General features: G+C 34.6%; 1 protein-coding gene and 1 pseudogene across 6 annotated transcripts in view; one reads left to right on the top strand and one right to left on the bottom strand.

Annotated features, from left to right (window-relative positions):
• NAV3 (neuron navigator 3) overlaps positions 1 to 22,404 on the bottom strand; it is an 890,287-nt gene that overhangs the window by 74,539 nt on the left and 793,344 nt on the right. For 4 of the 6 annotated variants that reach the window (XM_055359213.2, XM_063694178.1, XM_019039240.4 and 1 more), the window contains 7 exons: positions 22,144 to 22,276; positions 20,760 to 21,030; positions 19,119 to 19,827; positions 16,633 to 17,121; positions 11,852 to 11,893; positions 10,197 to 10,357; positions 1,700 to 1,888 (listed from right to left, as the gene is read on the bottom strand). In XM_055359213.2, the coding sequence (XP_055215188.1) occupies positions 1,700 to 1,888; positions 10,197 to 10,357; positions 11,852 to 11,893; positions 16,633 to 17,121; positions 19,119 to 19,827; positions 20,760 to 21,030; positions 22,144 to 22,276 (1,994 nt within the window). The remainder of the gene's footprint in view (positions 1 to 1,699; positions 1,889 to 10,196; positions 10,358 to 11,851; positions 11,894 to 16,632; positions 17,122 to 19,118; positions 19,828 to 20,759; positions 21,031 to 22,143; positions 22,277 to 22,404) is intronic. The other 2 variants (XM_063694177.1, XM_063694179.1) reach the window with 2 other exon arrangements.
• On the top strand, positions 6,046 to 8,741 carry LOC109029012 (peroxiredoxin-like 2A; annotated as a pseudogene).

Raw genomic sequence — 22,404 nt, 5'->3', positions numbered from 1 at the left:
TAAAGTGTTACCCTGATGTACCATAGGAAAGGTGGACAATTAATCCGACGATCTCATTCTCATTCTTTCTGTTTATGACCTTAGAACATGTGGCTCAGTCTCTTCATCTGTCAGTGTGAGCATTAGGTAGGATATCAATAAAGTCCCTTCAATCTAGTTCAATAAGTCTTGAATCTAGATCGCCATTTAAGAACTAGAATAGTTCAGTATTCAATGCGTGAGCACAAAAAAGCCATCTTGCCCACTTAGGCTAGCTTTCAGAAATTCAGATTATTTAATCCTGATACATTGAAGGCCAGAATTTCCCAGTATATAAAAATCACTTTATTTGTCAATGCCATACTCTAGAAAGTCATCTGTATGCTTAGCAAATTATTTTAAAAGTATTATAAGAAGCCTATCTGTGAAGAGAGCAACAGAACCATTTCAGAAAGCAGGGTCCTTACATTTGAGAATAGTTATATTTTGTCTATCTACGTGGAGAAAATCAGTGGAGTCATTGGATATAATTCACTGTCTGTCACAGTGAACTTAGTGGTTTGGTTAATATTGCAAAAGGCAATGACAACTATTCTCTACTGATTTAGTGCCAGTATATTAAATCCATAGTGGTGACCTGAAAAACATGAGTCAATTTTCATTGCTGCCTAACCCCTCAGTCAGAAGATACTTTAAATAAGAAGGTAGGAAGGGAAAAGATCATGGAACAGAATTATTCTTTGTTCTCATATTTCATCCTTGTGACAAACCTAAGAAGTTACAGATGCAGAACTTAGGGATAAGAAGGTTAAGAAACTTGCCTAAGTTTATACCACAAGTAAATGGACGGCTAAAGACTTAAACTCTGGTATGTCTCAAGATTTGGAGACTTTTCTTTTAAGCATAATTATTAGGGTTAATAATTTCATTCTAATCAGTTTGAATTTGTATGTCTAGTTTTATTTTATCCTTAGCTGACATGCTTTATAATATGTATGCTGTAAGTTTTCTTTATGGATACTAAAAAAATTCATTAAATCAAAGAGAAAAGTCTCTCAAATTATTGTTAAATTTGACATTTGAGCTTCTACAGTTTATAAAAATATATATATTTGAGCATCAGCTCAGCTTCCTGAGGTTTTCAAGCTGATTTATTTGGAGTATTTACACAGAACTATATAACTATAAAGATATTTATTAGGTTAGGTGACAATTTTATTGCCATTGGATGAAGAAATAGTGACTTATAAAGCAAAAAAGTAGGTACAATATGAATTCTAAAATGATATAATACAAAATTAGCACCAGAGGGAATTCCTGGGAATAAAAGTCAGCAACATGTGGTATTTTCATAAAATAATGTTTCTGGTTTGTGTGTCTTTATGGCTCTTTAACCAAAATGTCAAACAAAACATTTGCTCTGATATTTGATGCACCTGGGAAAATAGTTTATATGTATATTTCTGCATTGGAAAAGTAGATTTAGTCTAAACTCTTCTACAGCCAAGTATTAATATAAACAAATTCTGGCATATTTCCAAATACATAAAGAAATAGAAGATAATACAAAATAAAACTTCTTCAAGCTTCTAGTTTCCCAAATGATAATTACACTAGTTTATTTTCCTCTTCAGGAACCTTTGTGATGTGAGTGACACGATGGTTTCCCTCTCAGGGTTTAAATAAAGTGACTTCATCTTTATTCCCCCCCAACGCTTACCTTCTTCCATGCTGTCTCTGAATGAGCCTGAATGACTGATGGCACGAGGTCTTTCCTCCAGAGAAGTGGCACTCCCACAAAGCTGGGAGTCATCATAGAGATCGAAGGAAGAGTCTTGGGCTGGGATGCTGTTTGAGCGCATCATGCTGGGCCCGGGAAGGTTAAATTGAGACAAATTTGTTGGGCTCACTGAAAAACAAAGCACACACAGCCTATTACTCTTAAGCTTGAAAGATGAAAATAGCAGGTTGATAGAAAGTGAGAACATGATCCCAATTCTTATGAAAACATGAATGTATAGTGAGTCCCTATTTAAGGTAAGAGTCTGCCTCTGAAATGTTCAATAACGGATCCCATTGCGTCCCTCTTTTCCTCTGGCACTTTTATGGCAAGCCTTATGTCAATTTCTAAAGCAACAGTACACAAAACCAACAAGTCACCTCTACTGCTCTTGCTAGAAATGTAATAACATGGTGTTTTCTGCTACCTGTTATGAAGAAAAGATGGTCTTTCTAGAGTTTTCGGTTTTCTCTTTAAAAATAGTCATCACTTTAATGGAAAAAGCAAAATCAAAAAGAAAGTAAAATATAAAACATCTAAATTTCCCAAGAAGGGCTTTAAATGCTTCCAGGCAAATACTCTCAGTCACTTCAAGCTCTTAATTGATGTAAGTTCATGATTAGGACCATCATTATTATCAAAGTTAGATTATAAGGAAATAGTGTATAATAAACATTTTTATAACTAAACACAATGTAACATACATGGTATCTGTAGCCCACCATAAAGTTAATTATATGAAATGATTTTCTACTCTGTTTAAGATGAGCATATCACGATGAGATGGTCAAAAGTCACAAACATGTTATATTTCCAAAGAAGTATCTTAAGTCTGTAATTTTTAATAACAATTTATTTTCTTATTGCTTATTGCCAAAGAGTCCTCACCTGGTAGTCATCAATTTAAGGAAAGATTTGGTTGATTGTATGTACAACTGCATTGGAAAACAATATAGTTGTGAAATTTGGAATAAAAGCAAAGCAGAAAAATTGAGAAAGATATTCTAAATGCTCATATTTAAGAAAAGCAAGTTTGTTACTGGTATATGAGAAAGCAGGCAGGAGCCTCTTAAGATATAAAGGGAGCTAACGAGTATTTTCAAAACCCTGGGGAATCCGTCAGTGGCTTAGAGTTGTTCTGACATCACTTCAAAATTTACTAAGATTTTTTTCTGTGACACAGGCACTAAACTTCTTCTTAATACAAGTACTGGCTCTCAAAACAATGTAAAACAGGAAAAGTAAACCCAGAGGTAACCGGAGAGAAGTATCTCACATTTGGAAGGCACTGTGCTTGATAATTCTGGTATTAACCGAATTAAAACACAGAACAACCCTCTGATACAGCCAGTTATTGATTGGAGTAAAAGGAAGCATAGGACTAAGAATCACATATTTAAAATGTAATGGAAAAGGAAGAAAATATGAATCTCCAAAGTGCACAATCTATTGGAAAAAAAGAGGAAAGGATGGAAAGGCGAAAAAAGTAAAAAAGGGAGAGGGAGAGGATCTGCCTATCTTTCAAGCATATTCCTTCAGCCTGCAGTGACCATTAGTACCACTTCGGTCTGATTAGTGACAACAGCCAGTAGGTACACTGTAGGACATTCAAGACTTAAAATGTTTATGTTTAAGGTGGCAAGACTGGGGTAAGTCACCCTATTCTTGGTTCACAGTATGAATTTACTCTGGTTTAAATTAATGAAGTATTAAACAAATTTGCAAGTGCATCATTTTAGTATACGTATCTATAGGGTTAGGAGGATATTTTATTTGCTTTTTGGCTTTGTATAATTCTTACCTAAATGATTGCAGAGATATCCAAGTGAAGTGTACTTCTACAATTTCAATACATAATACTTAGCTCTATCAAGATGAAACATTAATGAGGATTAGGATAGATTTTAAAGGGAATAGTTTGCATTTACAAGCACTTTTGATAGCTTCTGCATTGGAAATTACACCAAACTATTTAAGAGTGTTCAGTTAAGTTAATAACTACGACAGATCTGCTTTTAGTTGTTGTAGTTGAATAGAAGGAAAAATATGACACAGTCTCTGATTTCAAGAGTAGCCAGTAGGGCAGATGTCTGAAGAAGGAGAAAAGTTAATATGTAAAATAGAACAAGAAAAAATATACAATAGAAGACAAATGTAAGACATACAAAGATAATTTTTTGAATGGAACACAAATTGGTGAAGAGCTTCTAGTGGTAGTTTTGCTTTCCATCTGCTTTGGGCAAATAACCCAATCACTACCCTTCAGTTTTTTTATGAATAAAAAATGGAAGAATAAAAGGTCTATAAGATCCATTCAAAGCCAAGAGACACACAAGAATTTCCAAATAGAAGAGAAACAGATATGGCAATGTATTAGGAAAAAGAGGGCTACCAACTTTGTCTTAAATTGCATTTGCATAGCCAAGCCACTATCTTGGCAAAGCCACTAATCTTTTATTAAGATTATATATTTATTTGTAGTAACTTGAGGAAAACAGGATCCTATATAAATGTGGACTGGGTTTTTATGATATTATTAAATACTATTATTTTGAGACAGGGTCTCACTCTGTCTTCCAGGCTGGAGTATGCAGTGCCACGATCATAGCTCACTGTAGCCTCTAACTCCTGGACAAGGGATCCTCTTGCCCCAGCCTCCTGAGTGCTGCTGGTATTACAGGCATGATCCAATGTGTCTGGCTGGACTGGGTTTTTAAATAACCCCAAGTCACTCTCTACTTTTGCATCTACAGCTAGACATTAACTAGTGAGTTTATTATATTGTTTTAAATATGAAGAGCTGTCATATGCAATCTAACTTTGACTTATTTTGTAGAATCTGGATATATATAACTAGGAACAATAGGTGAAGATTCAGGAAAATTTTATTTGATCTCTTAAAGAAAGAATTCCAAAAGTGTTATTTCTAGATTTTAGTAGTTTCTGTCATTGGTGGGTTTAAAGAAGAAGCTAGAGATGTCATAAAATTTTACATAAGAGATGAAGGGTTGAACCAGATGTGGTCTCTTCTGACTGTGAGATTCTATGCTTCCGAAAGAATAGAAGACAGGAGTTTATTCTGAGAAGATTGAAAGTTGAACACGAAGATGGGAAAGGATTCAAGGTAGAGGAAGATTTGAGTACAAAAGCATAGAAACTGTTCCTATGCAAAGGTGTTTAACAATCACCGTATGCAAAAGGATCCATCGAATTTAGAGAATATTAGATGGATATTAGAAGTGACAGGTTGACATTAATGTTCCTGCATGTAACCCTTGCGGCTAGGTGAAAAATGAATCTGAGCAATTGTTATCATGCATGGGGGCATGACAATGAGTCTCACCAGGTTATGAGATGGCTCACAAGAACTATGACCTCTTCTGTTTCTCTTCTATTTAGAAATTTTTGTGTGTCTCCTGGCTTTGAATGGATCTTAGAGGCCTTTATTCTTCCATTTTTTTATTCATAAAAAATTGAAGGGTAGCGATTGGGTTATTTTCCCAAATGAAGTTTCATCCAAAGACTTTTTGATTTATGTAAGTTATACTTTGTTAGTCTTTCTTGAATGGGAATGGTTTCTACTAGGGCTAGCATGCTGGGAACGACACACGAAGCATAGTTTACTGTGGCAGTAGCTCACAGTAGTCTACTAAATATGACATATTGTAGTGATCTTAATTTTCTAATATATGTTGATTTTTTACAGTAAAATTTCTAAAAATTTTATATATTAACAAATTTTAATTGGTAGAAAGAATAAAGAAAACACAAATACTGCAACTTTTGAATATTAATAATAATCCTGTATGTTACTGATTATTCAGAAAAGATAATGGTCAAATCAAAAATGGGTGATGTTAAAAGACAACAAGAGGACATATTTAAGGTAAGTATATACATATATATTTAAAATTTAATAATAAATTAACTTTAATTTATTATTGCATTTTAAGAGTACTCATTTTCTTGCCCAATGAACAGAGGTTCAGGTGAACTGTAAATACAATAAAAACTCTTTAAATATTATGTTTTTGAATCAATCATTTTTTCCACTCTGAAACCACACAGCATAAAGATCTCAAAATGCCTGATTTGAAGCCATACCTGTTTCTAAGATCTGGAGAGGTACATGAGATTATGTTGACAGGGACAGGAATATCTTCTTTTATACTTTCCAATGGGTGAAAATGTTGAAACATAAGGGAGTCAACAGAGTAAGATCAATTTCAAATCTGCTGCAATTGTCTATAGTTAAAAAAGCTTCAGCAAGGACAATGTCCCCGAAAATGAGAGACAGATGTAGGAGATATTCTGAAGATAAAATCACAGGTTCCTGTCTATTGAAAATGTACAATATGAAGAGCACAGTTTCAAGTAAGACTATTGATTACACAGATTTTGTGCTAGAGTAGAGAGAAGGATGATACATGAAATTATAAGACAAATAGAAGAAAAGAACTTAAGAAAAGACCTGATTTCAGGTGGCTATATGGTCTAGCACACTGATGGGATTTTAGTTTTAGAGCTGAAAAAGGTCTCAGACAGAAAGTGAAATGTTGATTTGAGAGATTAGAATTAAAGTTGTGAATGAGAACATAGAAAAAGGGTTTAGGATAAAAAAAGTCTAAAGGAAAAACAACTTGGTAAACACATAAATATAAGGAGGAGATGGAGGATGAATTGCATTGCCCAGGGTTTGCACCTAATACCTGGAACAATTATTAATATAGTCCCATTCACTCTCAAAAGTGACCTTGTGTCTACAATAAATGATACAGCTATGTTAAGATGAGCAACCCCAGGAGAAAGAATTGTAGTTGGAAAAGTATGAAGAGAATCAAGAGGGCAGTGTCACTTAAGTCATGGCCTGTCTGACATAGCTGAGAGATCTCTGATATAAACCACAATAGATTAAGGAGGGAAACCCACATCCTAGAAAGGTAAACTTGACCTTTCAGACTTGGTTTCTATAGCAATGAAATGTAAGGGATGTATTTGATCAGTGGTTTTCTAATTCATTAGAACATTAAAGCTCTACAGAGAGCTTTGTTGTCAGTAAAAGTACAATTCACATTTCATTTATTAATTGTGTTTTAACTCTGAAAACTATGTAATAAAATACATTCCCAAGTGTGCTACAGAACCATTCATTTTTTAACACATTGTGACCATGGACATATTGGCTTCAGTTGCCATGTTAACTTTAATTTATGCAAATCTTAGCATAAACTTATCTTTGCACAAATATTTGATATTTGTGGTAAATGAGTCCTTGATAACAATGTCATAGTTTTGTACTTCAAAAATACAATCTTTCAAAAACACAATCTGTGAATGTCTTTTACATAAAATCCTGTGGTTACTGTCTTGCGAATTACTACTCAATTAAATGTAGACAAAGCTCAGGCATATCTGATGAATGCTACTCTATGATCGTGCGAGATATGCTTTCCAGTGAAAATAATGATTTGGCAGAATCTGTCAAGTCTTACACACTTCTCCATCTTTACATACACTATATCTGTCATTCTTTACAATATGACCTAGGTATTATGTATCCATTCAAGAGATAAGAAAATTAAGTTTAAACGACTTCACCAATGTCAGACATAGTTAAGTGGTGAGTCTTTTTGTTCCTAAGGAATAATGAAGGTGGATTTAATCAGAATAATAATGGTGAGGAAAAATAGAAGAAGGAGTCAACTAATCAAATTAACGTCAGTTAATGAAAGAATTGATAGGAGACATGAAGTACTTAGCAAGCTTATAGCACTTTAGGTGATTTGGGTGTGTTTTAGATGTTGTATAAAATTTTTTCATATTCCTATGACCTACACAAACATTTTAAATTCATTTTTTGAAGTTAAAGTGTTAGGCTTTTTGCTTTTTTAAAAAATCAACTGCAACTTAAAGCAAATAAAAGCTATACATTCTTTGGCATTATAGGTAAATTCTCTTATCACTATATAGGTTAGGAAACAAAAACTTGGTGTTTGATATGAAATCATTAGCTTATATGAAACCATTACCAAAATAATTGTTTTCAATTGCTAAAAGCCCTACTCAATATAGTGGGAAGGGTTGCAATGGAAAAGACATAGCCTTGAGTCTTGTCCTGGCTGAAAGCTGGAAAGTCCAACTTACTGAAAAATGTCAATCTTCTGTAGGTGCATGATTAGAATTTTTTTTCCAGTGAAAAAAAGAAAAAGTAATGAGGCCCTTGGAACCCTCAGGGCCCAGGAGGGTTTGACCCCTTAGTGTCTGGGCTTCAGGTTTGGGAGAAGGGAAGAAGAGGGAGGCACTTGAGGACCCAAAGTGCTTCTCTGTGTGGATGTGGTCCATGGCTGCAGGAGCCCTTGGAGGCTGCTGCCTTGGCACTGATGCTGGCCAACACAGATGTATTTTTGTCCAAGCCCTGGAAAGAGGTGCTGGAGTACCTGGAGAATATAGACCTGAAAACACTGGAGAAGTAACCAATGAGTTTCAAAGCAAAGGAGCTATCGGGAGAAGAATGGAGTTGTGATTGTGGCTGTGCCAGGCTGTTTTCTCTGGCAAGAGGGGCTGCAGATCTGTCCTCCCTGCAACCCAAGTTGGATAAGCTGGGCGTCTCCCTCTATGCAGTCGTTAAAGAGCAGGTCAGGACTGACATAAAGTTTTTCCAGCCTTGTTTCAAAAGAGAAATCTTCCTGGATGATAATAAAAAGTTCTATGATCTACAAAGACAGAAGATGATGTTTATGGGATTTAGCCCTCTGGGAGTGTGGTACAACTACCTCCAGCCAGGAATCGAGCCTTCCCTGGAAGCCTGGAAAGCCAAGGCTTCATCCTCAGGGGAGTTTTTGTGGTGGGATCAGGAAAGCAGGGGATTCCCGAGCATGGAGAAAAAGAATATGAAGACAAAGTAAACTCACTTTCTGTTCTGGAAGCTGCTAGGAAGATCAAACCAGAGACTTTGGCCTCAGAGAAAAAAATGATCGCATGAAATTGCCCAAGTCAGAGAAACTAGGGGCATTCATTCACCTGTGTTCATGGAATGTGTTGTTCCCACTTGTGTCCCTAAGGAGTTAGAAACCTGCATTTATCTTATTCTCAGTATGGCTTATTAACATATTTTAATATTACACTCTGTTTAGGCCCAGTAAGGCAAAATAGTCCCCAAACTAGACTGGCAAAAAGCTAAGAAAGCAGTGAAGATTATTCAGCTGAAACCTGGAAAATACAAGGCTCAAAACTGACTGTTGTCCCTCATTACAAATGTATATGGTGTTTGAGTTCTGTTATTTGAAATTATGTTTATTTTCAGGTCTTCAAAAATCTAAGAGAAGTTGATGATTAACTGGAAGTTTAGAAAATATAAGGTTTTGGATTGTGTGTTTTCTATTACTAATTTTTTTATATAATGTCAAAGGAGTACTTTCATGATGGAATTGATGTGCTCTGGGATAGTTTGACAAAGGTAAATTATAAAGTGAAATTTCTTGTTTCATTGTCCTCTGTCCTAAATTCAGAGATGTGTTTTTCTAGAAGGAATGATCGTCTCTGGCTCTAATAAGATTATGTATCAAAACTCATCTTTATGTACAAGTTTTTCCGATAAACTAATAATAAAAATATTTACCATAAAAATAATGAGAATACTTAATATGTGACTTTATAGAAGATAAATCTATTTTTAAAGTCATTGAATCTATTAAATGGTATCTGGCATGTTTAGTTTTCTTTAATTATTTTGTTACTCAGAGTGCTTTTAATGACATTTTATGCAAATGATTTTATATTTCATACAAATGATGTTAAATACAAAGTAACCCAATGACTAAGTTGGTAATTTATTTTTCACTGTATCTGTTTGAAAATGTTCAGAGTATGGTCTTAACAGAAATTCTTGTATGCATTTTAAGGAGTTTTAACTTTAACAGTGTTAAAAGAAGTTAACTTTGAGTCATGGAATTACATATTTTTTTCTTCCTAATTGTTTCTATTTTCTACAAAAGATTACTAATTTTGTTTTAAGGATGTTTTAATATTTCAGACAAATAAATCAGGAGATGCCTTCCTGTTTTTTAAGAGGATTCTAAAATGGAATGGAAAGGCCCCTGGGATTAAAGTCAGATGTTCTGAACTGATTACTGCCTTGAACCCTTAGTAATGGTAAGACTTTTTCAAGTCAAGTGAACTTTCTGAGCCTCTGGAGCCTAGACTAGAAAACAACCACAGTATTAATCTGTGTTAAGCATTTGTCATGAGCAATAAATAGCATAATGTTTGGAGATTTTTCTGTGAAGAGTAAACAATGACACAAATGAAAGGTACTGTTAAAGTGCCTTTATCCCTCCCTTTAAATGAAAACGTGTTGTGTTATGGAGAGATTCCAGGGTTTCTGTGAGAGTCGGTGGTGAAAGAAACAAAACAAAATCAATATTTTAGAATATTTTACCCAAGTTAGAAAAGTGGTATTTTCCAGCTGCAGAAGATGACATGGCAGAAGGGGAAACCAGAGGTGACTGGTTGCCAGTGTCCTGAAGCCCTCCAGTAGAATGAGAACGCAACCACTCTTTGCCCTCTTCTTGGCTGGCCTGCCGAGATGATGGGGTATATCTGCAAAACAGCACAGCTATGACACTTAAGCACATCTACAAGGGCAAGGCAATGCCAGGACAGGAAAACAATTGAGAGGAGGTTACTATTCAGAATGAACAATTTCAAACAGATTGAATCTAATTATAATTGCTCAGTTCTTCCAGATGATCTTACGCCATCTGTTTGAATCACATAGGGAAAAAAATAAGATAAAGGGTTTTAAGGAGAAAATTATGCTTCTATCAGATATGCGGTTGGAAATCATAAGCAATGAGCAGACAGCCAAGTTAATTGAGAACTCAAAAGCACAGGGCAAGAAAGGATGTAAAGAGGGTGAAAACATGGACTACAAATGGAGGACAATGGCGGGCCAGGGCCAAGGGAAATGAAGGATGGTCACAGAAGGCATAGGGAAATGGAATACATATTGGCAGCTTTTGTTTTGTTTTTAAAGGAAAAACAGTTCTTTTGTTAAACTGCCACTTGACATCATGCCTAGATTACAAAAATAAGGAGGGAGATGTGCTCGCTTTACTGGAACAGAAATTTCTGGACCAAAATATTGAAATGGAATAATTGCCAGCTATTTGCTATTGCTGAAAAATTGGAGAGAAAAAAAAATAATGGAGAAAGACCTAGTTTCGCCATTATTCAGTGTTTCACCAAACTAAGTATATTCTTTTTCTTTTTGTAAGTAAATTCTTAGCACCAAAAGTAGCCAACTTTTCATACACATACAGTGTTATACCTCTATTAGTAGATCATTCTATGTCTCTTCCTCAGATAAAAGTACACAGTAAAAGATGGCCATAAGTTAAATTTTTATTTTCTTTTTTATTATGGATGGAATAATTATTTTGAGATTATTAAATGATATTAGATTAATTCAGATTTAAATTGATCTGATAGCAGTACCCCTGCAAAATAGAAATTAAAACAATTTTGAGATTTTATCAAAAGGATTCTATAAAAATCACACCTTAATTACAGTATTTGTCCTGTGATGATGAAAATATGTTTTCTTTGATTCAGATTGTAGCATCCTTCAACCTATCAACATTAACTGCCCACATCTGTAGACTGCATGGGTTTTGAATATTTGCATGCATATGACTCCAATAGGCAAAAGTTAGAAGAGTTAATTTTATTTTAATTTGTTGAAGTGAGTTCTGCATTCTACCAAAGTTGCTGCCCCCAAAAAAGTAATGCCTGGGACAAGTTTTTTGTTTGTTTGTTTTTGTTTTGTTTGTTTTTTTAGTATTATTTCTTCAAAATAGTGATATTCACATTGGAATTTATTTAATTTGAGGGACAGCCTCAATCTCTACTAGTATCTCTACCTAAAGGGGCTATCTCACCAACTGTTCGGGCCAGAGAAACCATCAAAATTAAAAGTGATTTTGTCCTCAATGTCATGTGCTACATTGCAAACAAACAAAGAAGGAAGAGAGACAGCACACAAAGTTTACATAACAACAGAGAGGTAGCAATTGTGCTAAGAGGAATATATACCTTAGTCCCTTTTTGGGTAGTGTATTTCTGTCAAGCTGCATGCTGTTAAAACAAAGAAAACCCCTAAGGACATAATGTAAACAAAACTTCCAAATTACACATCCAACAAAAATGGTTCTCTGAACTATAAAAAATAATTTTTTGGTAACACACATATAATGCTTAACTCATTGAAAAAGGCCAACTAAAGGTGACAAGATGTCCATTGCCGTCACACATATTTGAGTTCCTTTCTAATGCACTACCATTCAATGATAGTTTAGTGATAGGATTACTAGAAAATAGATTAAATCACATTAGCATAATTTTCCTCTGAATCCTATTGATTAAATACTATCTTAGTTTTTCCTTCCCTATGCAACTGATTAGACTTTTGCTATGATATCACATGCAAAATTAGATAGATCTGCTCTGGCTAAGTTACAGTGACAACTTCCAATTGACAGAGATGGTATAAAACATTGTTTAGTACTTATCTTTTGTCTTCAAATTATTTTTAATAAAAAGGTATGTTTATTTCCCATTTACACATGTGAAGAAAGACATATGAATGTTTGCTTAAAACTTAATTGATTCTAGTATCATTTATTTGAATATTTTAATGAAATTAAGCTATACCATCTTTTAGAAATCATAAATTAGGTATTTAAAAGGCTATAAATTTTATCATCTCTATTTTAAGGAATTCACAATTGGTAACAAGAAGGAATGAAAAGCTATGTCTAGAGAAAATAAGAAATGGCCTCTCTAAAAATACAGGAAGAGGATATCAACAACTAAGTGGGACAAGTTTAGGGATTTCTTTTATAATCTCTGGCATGTGGATAAGCAAAGTGTAAAATTAATTAAAATTGCAGAATTATAGCTTTCTTTCTTTAGGACATCAAATGATCAAAATTAAATACACAGGATATGCATAATGGGGATGATATAACATGAATGTAAAAAGGCTGACCTAAAATTTGATCACTCAAACCAAAGCTAAAATGTTTTCTTCTATGTGTACTCCATTATTTAGCACTGAAATCAAAAGCATCCAAAGGCTTTATACAACTTTAACTTTATCGGTAATAGCCATGTAAGGTAATTGCTTATACTGTGTAGAGGCCAGTTACAGTATATATGTTGACTATAGAAGTTTTCTTAAGTACTGTGGGTAAACAAACAAAATAAATTATATTGAACAAATATGAGAAATCTCCAAATATGAACCACATGTGCTAAGGCATTTATGTGGTCATAAGTCATTTTAAGGATTATTTATTTCCATGTGTACAAGTTAAAGTTTAATGCCACAAAGAATATGAAAAGTTGGTATTCTTCTGCCAAACTCATCCAGTTGTATAAAAATTATATATTTATATGATGAAGAGCAATTAAATGAAAAAAATTAGAATAAATACATTTAAAGTTACCATAATAATTTAAAGCTTTATTTAGAAATATGTTTGAATCTAGATATTAATGATTTTATAACATAGACAATTTCTGCAAATCACCAAAGGTTGCAAACTCATATGCCAGCAAGGGCCAGATAGGGCATGAAAATGAATGGGGATTTCAGTCAACAGTCTGAAGCAGACAGGCACTGACTGCCTAGAGCCAATAGTTTCTAGGCAGAAATGTCAAGGCAGCATTGCCAGATCTGACATTTAAAGACAAACCTGGAATTTGCAAAGTTGGTTACTACAAATTATTTAAAAATTTAGTTGAGTCAGACACACGAAACAAAACCCAAAACAAATATAGACTAGTTATGGCTCAATGGCCACCAATGACCTAGAGCAGCTGCAGAAGAGAAAACTGTTAAAAAGTGTATTTTATTATTTTATTTAATTTAACGAAGAGGAATTTAAACAAAAATTAAAATCTATAGGAAAAGCTACCGATTTAAATATGAGTATCAAAAAATCATCTAAAATTGTAGACAAAAAGGTAAATCATGAACTTATATACATCTTTATTATATATCGCTAATTAACTTGTCTTAAAATTTACATTAACACATTTTCTCTCTGGTGTAGCTCTTTGGTTTTCTTAGCATTTCTGACATTCTACTGATCAATTAATTAATCATAATGAAGCCAGTATCACCCACTAGATCTACTTTTCTCTTCAATAGGTCATAAACTTTCTTAAATGTACTTGAAAGGATTAGAGCAATTTGCTATTGCTTGCAGTTCTATTGTCAAGAAAACAAAAAGCTCAGTGTCTTATATTAAAATTTATTTTAATCTAGTAATTTACTGGAAGGCACTAATTAATATTAATATTATATACTATAGCTACGTAGTTAACATGTACTTTTTACAGCTTAATATTCATTAATGCATTTTATTAAGGCTCAAAGGCAAAACATATTTATCCAAAATTAGTTTAAAGTTTATTTTAGAAAAAGTCTTTATTTGGCCATTTTAATGTAGGAATACTCCCATTTTAAAAATTGGCCTATTTCAGGCTGGTGCCACGGCTCACACCCGTAATCCCCACACTTTGGGAGGCCAAGGCGGGTAGATCGCTTGAAGTCAGGAGTTCGAGACCAGCCTGGCCAACATGGTGAAACTTCATCTCTATAAAAAATACAAAAATTAGCCCAGCATGGTGGTCCGCTCCTATAATCCCAGCTACTCAGGTGGCTGAGGCATGAGAATTGCTTGAACTCGGGAAGCAGAGGATGCAGTGAGCTGAGATGGCACCACTGCCCTCCAGCCTGGGCGACAGAGTGAGGCTCCATTTCAAAACAAATAAATAACATAACATAACATAAATAAAATTGGCCTATTTCAAAGACTGAACATGTACAATAAATAAATCTGCTTAAAAAGAATAAGAAATTACATATTTTCTAGTGTATTTCCATAGTGAAAATTTTATTGACTTCAGTTAAAATATAGATTAGAGTAAAATATTAAAACTGCATTTTGGTTATAGCTATGCAACTAACCAATCTTTCATCTAGTTTTGATTTGAATGTTACTTGGTTATAAATAGTCACTTGACTTTATTTCTGAATCTGGGATTAATGTCTAAATGCTGAAGAAATAGGCTGATGGCTAAATGGCCAACTTGTTGCAGATTATCTTAATAATTAAAAAATGACCAGTTTTGTGGAAGGTGGTTGTGGTTAATAAATGATAACCTATTTGCACTATGTTTGGTTTGGTTATCAAGTTGATATTTAGAATCCTTACATATGAGCATACAATCTAGGATACATTCATTAAAACTATAGGTTGTTAATATATTTTAATATAATTCATTCATTAGAAGTTTTATAAATGACATGTGAAGATGCCCATTTACCTTAGAAGTGCTGAAACTAGAATCAAAGATTTTACAGGAAGCCCGACATTTTAGGTGGAAAAATGAACTCTTACTGGTCTTTACGTATGCTATCTATAATAGCATATAACAGCAAAACCATAGGGAAATGGTTACATTTTAGTTGCTATCACTGAGCTGTTTGCCTTGGCGCAGTTTTTTTCTTTAGGAGGAAAAATGTATTTTGTAATTAGCAGCCCACCATAGGAAGCACCAATATTTTAGTTAGTGTTAAAATTACTTTATCATCGGAAAGCCCCATTTGCACAGCTGTCCCTGTCTCATTGTTAGGCAAGTAGGAAGTAAAGAGGGAAAGAAGCAATGTTTTGCTCTGGGTTTTGTATTTTACAAAGTCAAGAGAAAATGGGGAATTTCAAATTGGGACATCCTACATTAAGGGGAAACTGGCGTAATGCAGAGAGTGTCTAGCTAAGGGCTTTAACTGATGTTTAAAAACATCACTTCGGGAGTAAGGCTGAAGGTCTAGAAAATAAATGCCACCATCAATATCAGAGTTAAAAAATAAAAATAAAAATAAAAAAATAAAAAAAAAAACAGGGGAAGACATAGAAAGATATATCAGGTATTTTACGTGACCAGTATTTCTTTCCACATGTGGCCAAGACCATGTTTAAAGCTTTACTTATGTCAAGAGACAAATAGCATTGCATTTATCAGGGAAAAAGAAGTGGTTTTAAGACATTTTCCTGGTGGTAAGAGTCAGTACCAGTATGATCAAGAAAGGATCACTTTGAGGAGAAAATTTACAGTGATTTTGCTCAAAAGGGATGCTTCACAGTAAGCATATTAGGTAAGAAATGCCTTGTTATGTCCTCTACTTTAAGTTTATATATATATATATATATAAAGCCAATGAGAAACACTTTGTAATATGATTACTTTTTAAGCAGTCTATTGAAAATGGCACTGACACCATAATTTTCTCTAATGATTCATGGCTGACAATTGATTTTTTTTTTAACCAGGCCAATTAGGATTTCCCAGCAATCCATCTGCTATTTTTTCATAGAAGTACAAATGGAACAAATTTAGCATATTGCTCTGAGCATAACTATAGAATAATTTCAATTTGGTCTTTCAAAATGCTTAAGTCATCATAAGGAGCTAGTGTTGTTCTGAAGCTTAAGCCAAATCATTAAAATGTCTTCAGGAGACCTCATTCAGTATCTAAATACATTCCTTGAATTTTATTCACATTGCTTACTGGGTATAAATGTATGCATTCATATTAACAAAATTATCCACTCACCCTACCTTTAATGATTCTATTCCTCTGTAAATTTGGTAATGAGAGCAAATGAAAGGCCCGGTTTCATCAGTCTTACATCCTTTCGCACAGGGGCACTCACAGTGAAATCAAGGGAATTTAATGGGGTGGGGGTTAGGCATAGTGCAGGGAAGAGGGGGAAGATGTTATCAATGCCTCCAGAAAAGCTCACCTTTCTGAGAGAGTAGATCTCACACTACCCGTTCTCATGAGCAGGCTCTGGACCTCGTGAGTGCCTGTGGTCAGTCCAGACAAGGAGCCATGATGGCTGAGGGGGAGGTCAATGGACTCAGAGCTCGTGTGGAGGCTAGTCATGGACTGGTAGCTCGGAGTATCCTTGCTGCCTGCAGAGGAACTGCTCATATTGGCAGCCCACACGAGACCACCTGACGTGAAAGAGTGAACCGATGCTGGGCTGGAGGCCAACGAGTGACTTAAGCTTATAACATCTGTAGTTAAGTCTGAGGGTTTATTGAAGAGAGGGCTGCTGCTGCCGCTTAGCCCACCAGCACTGCCCATGCTGCCCGTACCGGACGACGGTGACTCCAGACTGCCTTGCCGCGCTAATGTGGTACTAGGGCTGGGCATTACTGAGGAAGATTTCACACCCTCAGTATTAGGTGCAGAGGCAGATTTGCCACCTGCCTTGGCACCAAACAACCTAAAAGAAAAACAAATAACAACTTCAGTTGTTCCAAGAAGCTAATATCCACATTTAGTATTTAGGGTTACAGTACACAGAGCCAAGTGTGCTTTGGTGGACTGAACTACAAAGCACTTCCTGTCTCTATGTTAATGAACTTTTATAAGCTTGGACTTCTTTATCAAGTGCAGAAAATCTCTCATATAAGGGTAGGTCAGTACTGAGCTGCTACTAGGGAAAGAGGGGAAGTGGGTGGAACAAAAGTAAGTCAAACATGAAAACCCCTGGTTTTCATAATTTAAGTGATCATGAGACTTTAACTCAAAGTCAGTAGTTTGACCATACTTGCTGTTACCTATTTACAGAACCATTATAATGAAACAACTTCTACGCATTCGATAGACAACACTTAAATGAGCTCTTCTCTTGTTTTTTTTTATTTTTAAATTTTTAAACAGTTTATTCAAAATCTAGATGGAACGCTTAAAGCAAGTTTAGGGAATCGTGTTGAGTATCTGGTGGTCTGAGTCACTGTCAGGGAGCAGTTGGTTAGAAACAATACTGACATTGTCGGCAACAAGTCAGTTTGTCTGTATTTTCCCCAGCAGAGGCCAAAGGGTTTTATGTCAGTTGCCAGTGCTATTCAAATACATTTTTTAATAGTGATTTGAAACAGAGCTGGTGCTGTTAGATTTGGGAGTTTAGTTCAGAAAACATTTTAGTTTTGTAAATGAAGCAGATGGTAGAATCAAATTTATGTAAATATGGAAATACAATGATATGAAGTAATGGCATAATGATTACTAATTGAGTTGCAATGAAATCCATATTTCCTACAGTGAAATATTTTATGACGAATATGAGAAATTGTTTCATAGGTAATGGGCCACAGGAGGGCACTATTGGCTTTTACTTAAGAAACAGAAATATGTACTCTCCCTATAAGCCATAATTCATTCTTCCCAATGAGAATCAGTATTTTAAAAAGACAGTTCTGCAGCATTAATATTACTACGGAGGAATAAAGCCTTTAGGTTTTTCAAACAATCAGGTATCTGAAATTGCTTTATTGTAAAATAAATGTTTCAAAATCTTTCATTTCCAAGATATCAAAGTTCTGGGTTTAGTCAACAGAATAAAAACAAACATTAAAAATATTGAACCCATAATGAACTATAAACCACACTCTACCATTTTGCAGATGAGAAAACAGACCCAGAGAGGTTTAGATATTTGTCCCCAATTTTTAACTGCATTTATTTTCCTACCACTTAAAAACACATGGGTATTTAAAAACAGTGATATCTTAGAGCAGAACTTCACATATTTAATACCAAAAACAATCCAGGAAGAGAAACCAAGTCATGATCCTTACCAGAGTCATGTCAAAGAAAGCAGATGAAGAGTTAGAAAGCTTAGCCCACTCTTCAGTTGTGATACTGTACCAAACATTGGAATAGTTTCAAATTATGTCATATCTTGATTGTCTTTAATGTGTCAAGATATGACACTGTATAAATCTGTCCAGTGGAATCTGTTACAAGGAAAACAACTTCATCTACATTTATGATCACCAACTCATTAAGAGCCAGCAAGAAAATGACACTGGAAATGAATGCCAAAAGTCATGAAAACCTATTTGGTTTTAATTTTTAATGTGAAAAGGAGGAATGGAAATCTATAGAAATTTTACAAGCTATTACTTTGCCTTATCACTACACTTAGGTATTACCATCAGCTTTCAAGTCTCTTAGATGTTGTTTGTGTTGCTAGTATCACAATGACAGTGAAACTTTGAAGTTTGACTGTTTCTCAAAATGAGAACTATTTTTTTTGCTAGCTGTTTATATGATAAGCTTCATAGAGCTCACTGTGTACTTTAAAGAATTCTAAGAGATATATAATATACCTTATACATATTTAAAATATATATATACACACATTTATATGTAATGTATGTGTCAAACACATATTTATCCTTTATATTTTTCCAGCATCATTTTATACATCCTTACCTTCGAAATGTGGGTGAGGCAATATCTGGATACTTGGATCCTGGCTGCCTGAGACCTTGTGCACCACAGGCGCTGGCAGAGGTGGGGCTGGATTTGGGGGAACCTGACAAAGAAACACTTTCTGAATCTGAGACTGCTACTTTTTCCTTTTCCTTGTCTGTTTGGTTGACGGTGACAGGACTCGAGCGCCCTGACCCAATTTTAGTTGGTTCTCTCAGTTTTGAGGTGGTGGCCCCAGCAGACTTGCTGCTGACGTTGGAATCAATACTGCTGGTACTGGATCTGTGGCCACCTCGGCCAGGAATGCCACTGGTGCTGGATTTTGAAGGGCGGGGCAAGCTGCGATATTGTAGGGTAGTCTTTGAGCTAACATGCAGCACAACATCATCCTGATTCTGTGAACCGTCCAAACTGGTTTTTCTCCCTGCATTTGACTTCCCGCCAATGGCAGCAGATTTTGGAATTTTACCCAGTGTTGCAGAGCCACTTGTTATGGTTGCTCCACTGCTGGTGATCATGGCAGATGACCCTACTCCACTTGGTTTCTTAAAGCCAAAGGAGCTGGTGGCAGTCGATCTTCCAATGCCTGAGGGGGGCTTTTTCCCTTCATCTCCACTGCTTTTTCCTGCATCTGAAGGAGACCTTTGTAGAGATGATCCTTTTAGGGGAGCTTTTCCTTTCTCAGAAGCTTTGGCATCATCGGTTTTCCCTAATTAAGGAGAAATACACAAATATATGTGCCCATACAGTTTGATATCACCACACTTCATGAAACAATGTGTAAAATGTGAATGCTTCTTTATATTATTTCCCTTCCTAAATGTATTGTCTTCGATCAAAAATCTTATATATTGAGAGGACTGAGTGCATAGCTACAAAAATTTGGCTATCAGAAGAAACATTATGAGAGATGGAAGAGATAAAATGAAAACATATGTTTTGCTATTTGTTAATGTCTTATATTTTGCAACTCTCTTTAAAAAGATAGCACTTAACCCTATCAAGCTAATTACTAGAAAAAGAATTCATTTGAATATCTGTGAGATGATTATATTTGGAGTACCCCGTTAATTAGTGCTTCAGGTGGCACTATTTATAATTAGGCATTATTTTAAAAATACGGGGAGAGTCTTTTTTAAAAAAAGTGGCACAATTTTGAAGAACTATTTCATTCTCTTCTTTCATGAAGTCTAATACACAGACAATGTTTCAAATCTCCAGCATTCCAATTGATTAGTGTCATTCCTTGTTCCTCTCAGAGTCTGTAGTGCAATTCAGTGGCATATTTAGTGTAAAAATTCCAAACTTTCATTAAGAATGCAGAACAACAACAAAAAAACTTAACTGTTGCTTTAGCAACCTAATCTTATTTCCCCATTACCTGAAATAACTCTGGCAAGGTAAGGCATCCAGTACCCCTAGTTTATGAGGGCTCTCCAGAGAATGCCTAGATATAGGCCCTACTTGGGCTTCTATGACGAGTTTGTGAAATGTAGACAGAAAAACTAACTGTTTGACTCCATGTTTAATATGGATAAGAATTTGGTATTTTAGAAATGCTATTGTTAGAGAAAACAAAGATTGAATGGAAACAATAAAGTAAAGCACTTTTGCATAACAGCTGGCAAACGACAAGCCTACCAGGAGTTTTGAGTGCACTTGTTCCAGCTTTCTGCCTAGATGGCGCCCCTCCTTGGGCAGACATGCCTCTTCTCCAGGAACCTGTCTGTGAAACAGACAGGGAAGCTTTCTGCCCTGCCTTCTCGGGGTCTTCAGGAAGTCCAGAGGACACAGTCTTCCACTTGCCACCAGCATCCCCATGGCTGTCAAAATCTTCTTCTGGTTTTTTCAGTTCCTCAGGACTATCCCAGGTCTCATCTGTGGTGGAGCGTTTCTCTGAATCTGTCCTCAGCTATAAAGACAAATATTACAGAAAAACTTTATGTAGAAAAATTTATAAAGTGTGAATTAAGGCAATGAAATGTACTTTCAGATAACTGGATAAATCCAAAGATTCTATTTTGATTTACCTTCACTTACATTATATTAATTTTAGCCACATAATTCCCACTTGCAGATATTAGAGAATTTCAGAATAAATACATGCAGAAAACACCAATTAAACGCTACAGAAAGGTAGAAATTTTCTATATCAAATGTCATAAGAAGTAGTAAGACAAGCTAGAACTTAATGATGTAATGTCCATTTTTCATTTTTGATTTATCATTCACAACAGATCCAGTGATACATTTCAGAGATCATATAAAATTAATCAAGAACTATCTAAAATTAGACTATGAAAATAATTGCTGGATTTTTAAACAAATATATCGATATTATAAGGAGAGCTATGGCAACATAAATCTTTCTGAATTAGACTGTAATCAATTGAATATATATTATATTAAGTATTGATATGTTACTATTATATTAATATAGAATTATACATTATATATTAATATATACACACCATATAGCTTGGTGGTGTAGTTATCTATACAAATATAGTAATTCATCATTAATATATTAAATATATAAATATATATTTATATAATATATAAAATATATTATATCTATTATATGTTATATATTTTTATATATTTAATATATATAAATATCTATTATATAAATATATATTTATATACTCTATATAATATATTAACAATAAATAAATATATTTGTATAGATAACTATACCACCAGGCTATATGGTACATATATTACATATATATAAATATGTAATGTATATCACATATATATATATATATATATATATATTCTGTTTATTCAAAATAGGCTGCAGTGCACATTGTTGCTCCTCCTAAGGGTTGTGGCTTTAGGAAAGACTAAGATGAAAGATGCTTCAGGGTTCAGGAGTGGCAAAGGGAGTCCTTATTATCTCTGCATTTTCCAGTTTCTGTAATAATTTTGTATTAAGGGCTTGTGCTATACCTTAATCTAATATTAAGTAATTTGGGGAAAAAACTGGCAGAAACACTGGAAAAAGAAAGGTGGTAATTCTCACCTGAGTATTCTTCCTAGAGGGGACGGTGATGTTGGAGTAAGAGCTGACAGAGGAAGTGGTGTTCAGGTCATCAGTGCTGATGTTATCAAGGGTGTCACTGAGACCACTGCTCACCGAACTGCTGTCATCCCAGCTAAAGGCAAGACATGCAAGAGCAGTGAATCAAACACAGGATGCACAATGCAAGTCACCTACATTTCCATGCAACATTCACAATTTATTATTAAGACATTCTTTTAAAAAATATCTTATGAAAAGTCA

The sequence above is a fragment of the Gorilla gorilla genome, chromosome 10 (assembly GCF_029281585.2).
Source record: "Gorilla gorilla gorilla isolate KB3781 chromosome 10, NHGRI_mGorGor1-v2.1_pri, whole genome shotgun sequence".
Lineage (NCBI taxonomy): Eukaryota > Metazoa > Chordata > Mammalia > Primates > Hominidae > Gorilla > Gorilla gorilla.
Note: the sequence above shows the minus strand (reverse complement) of the source record. Positions and strands in the feature narration are given on the sequence as shown.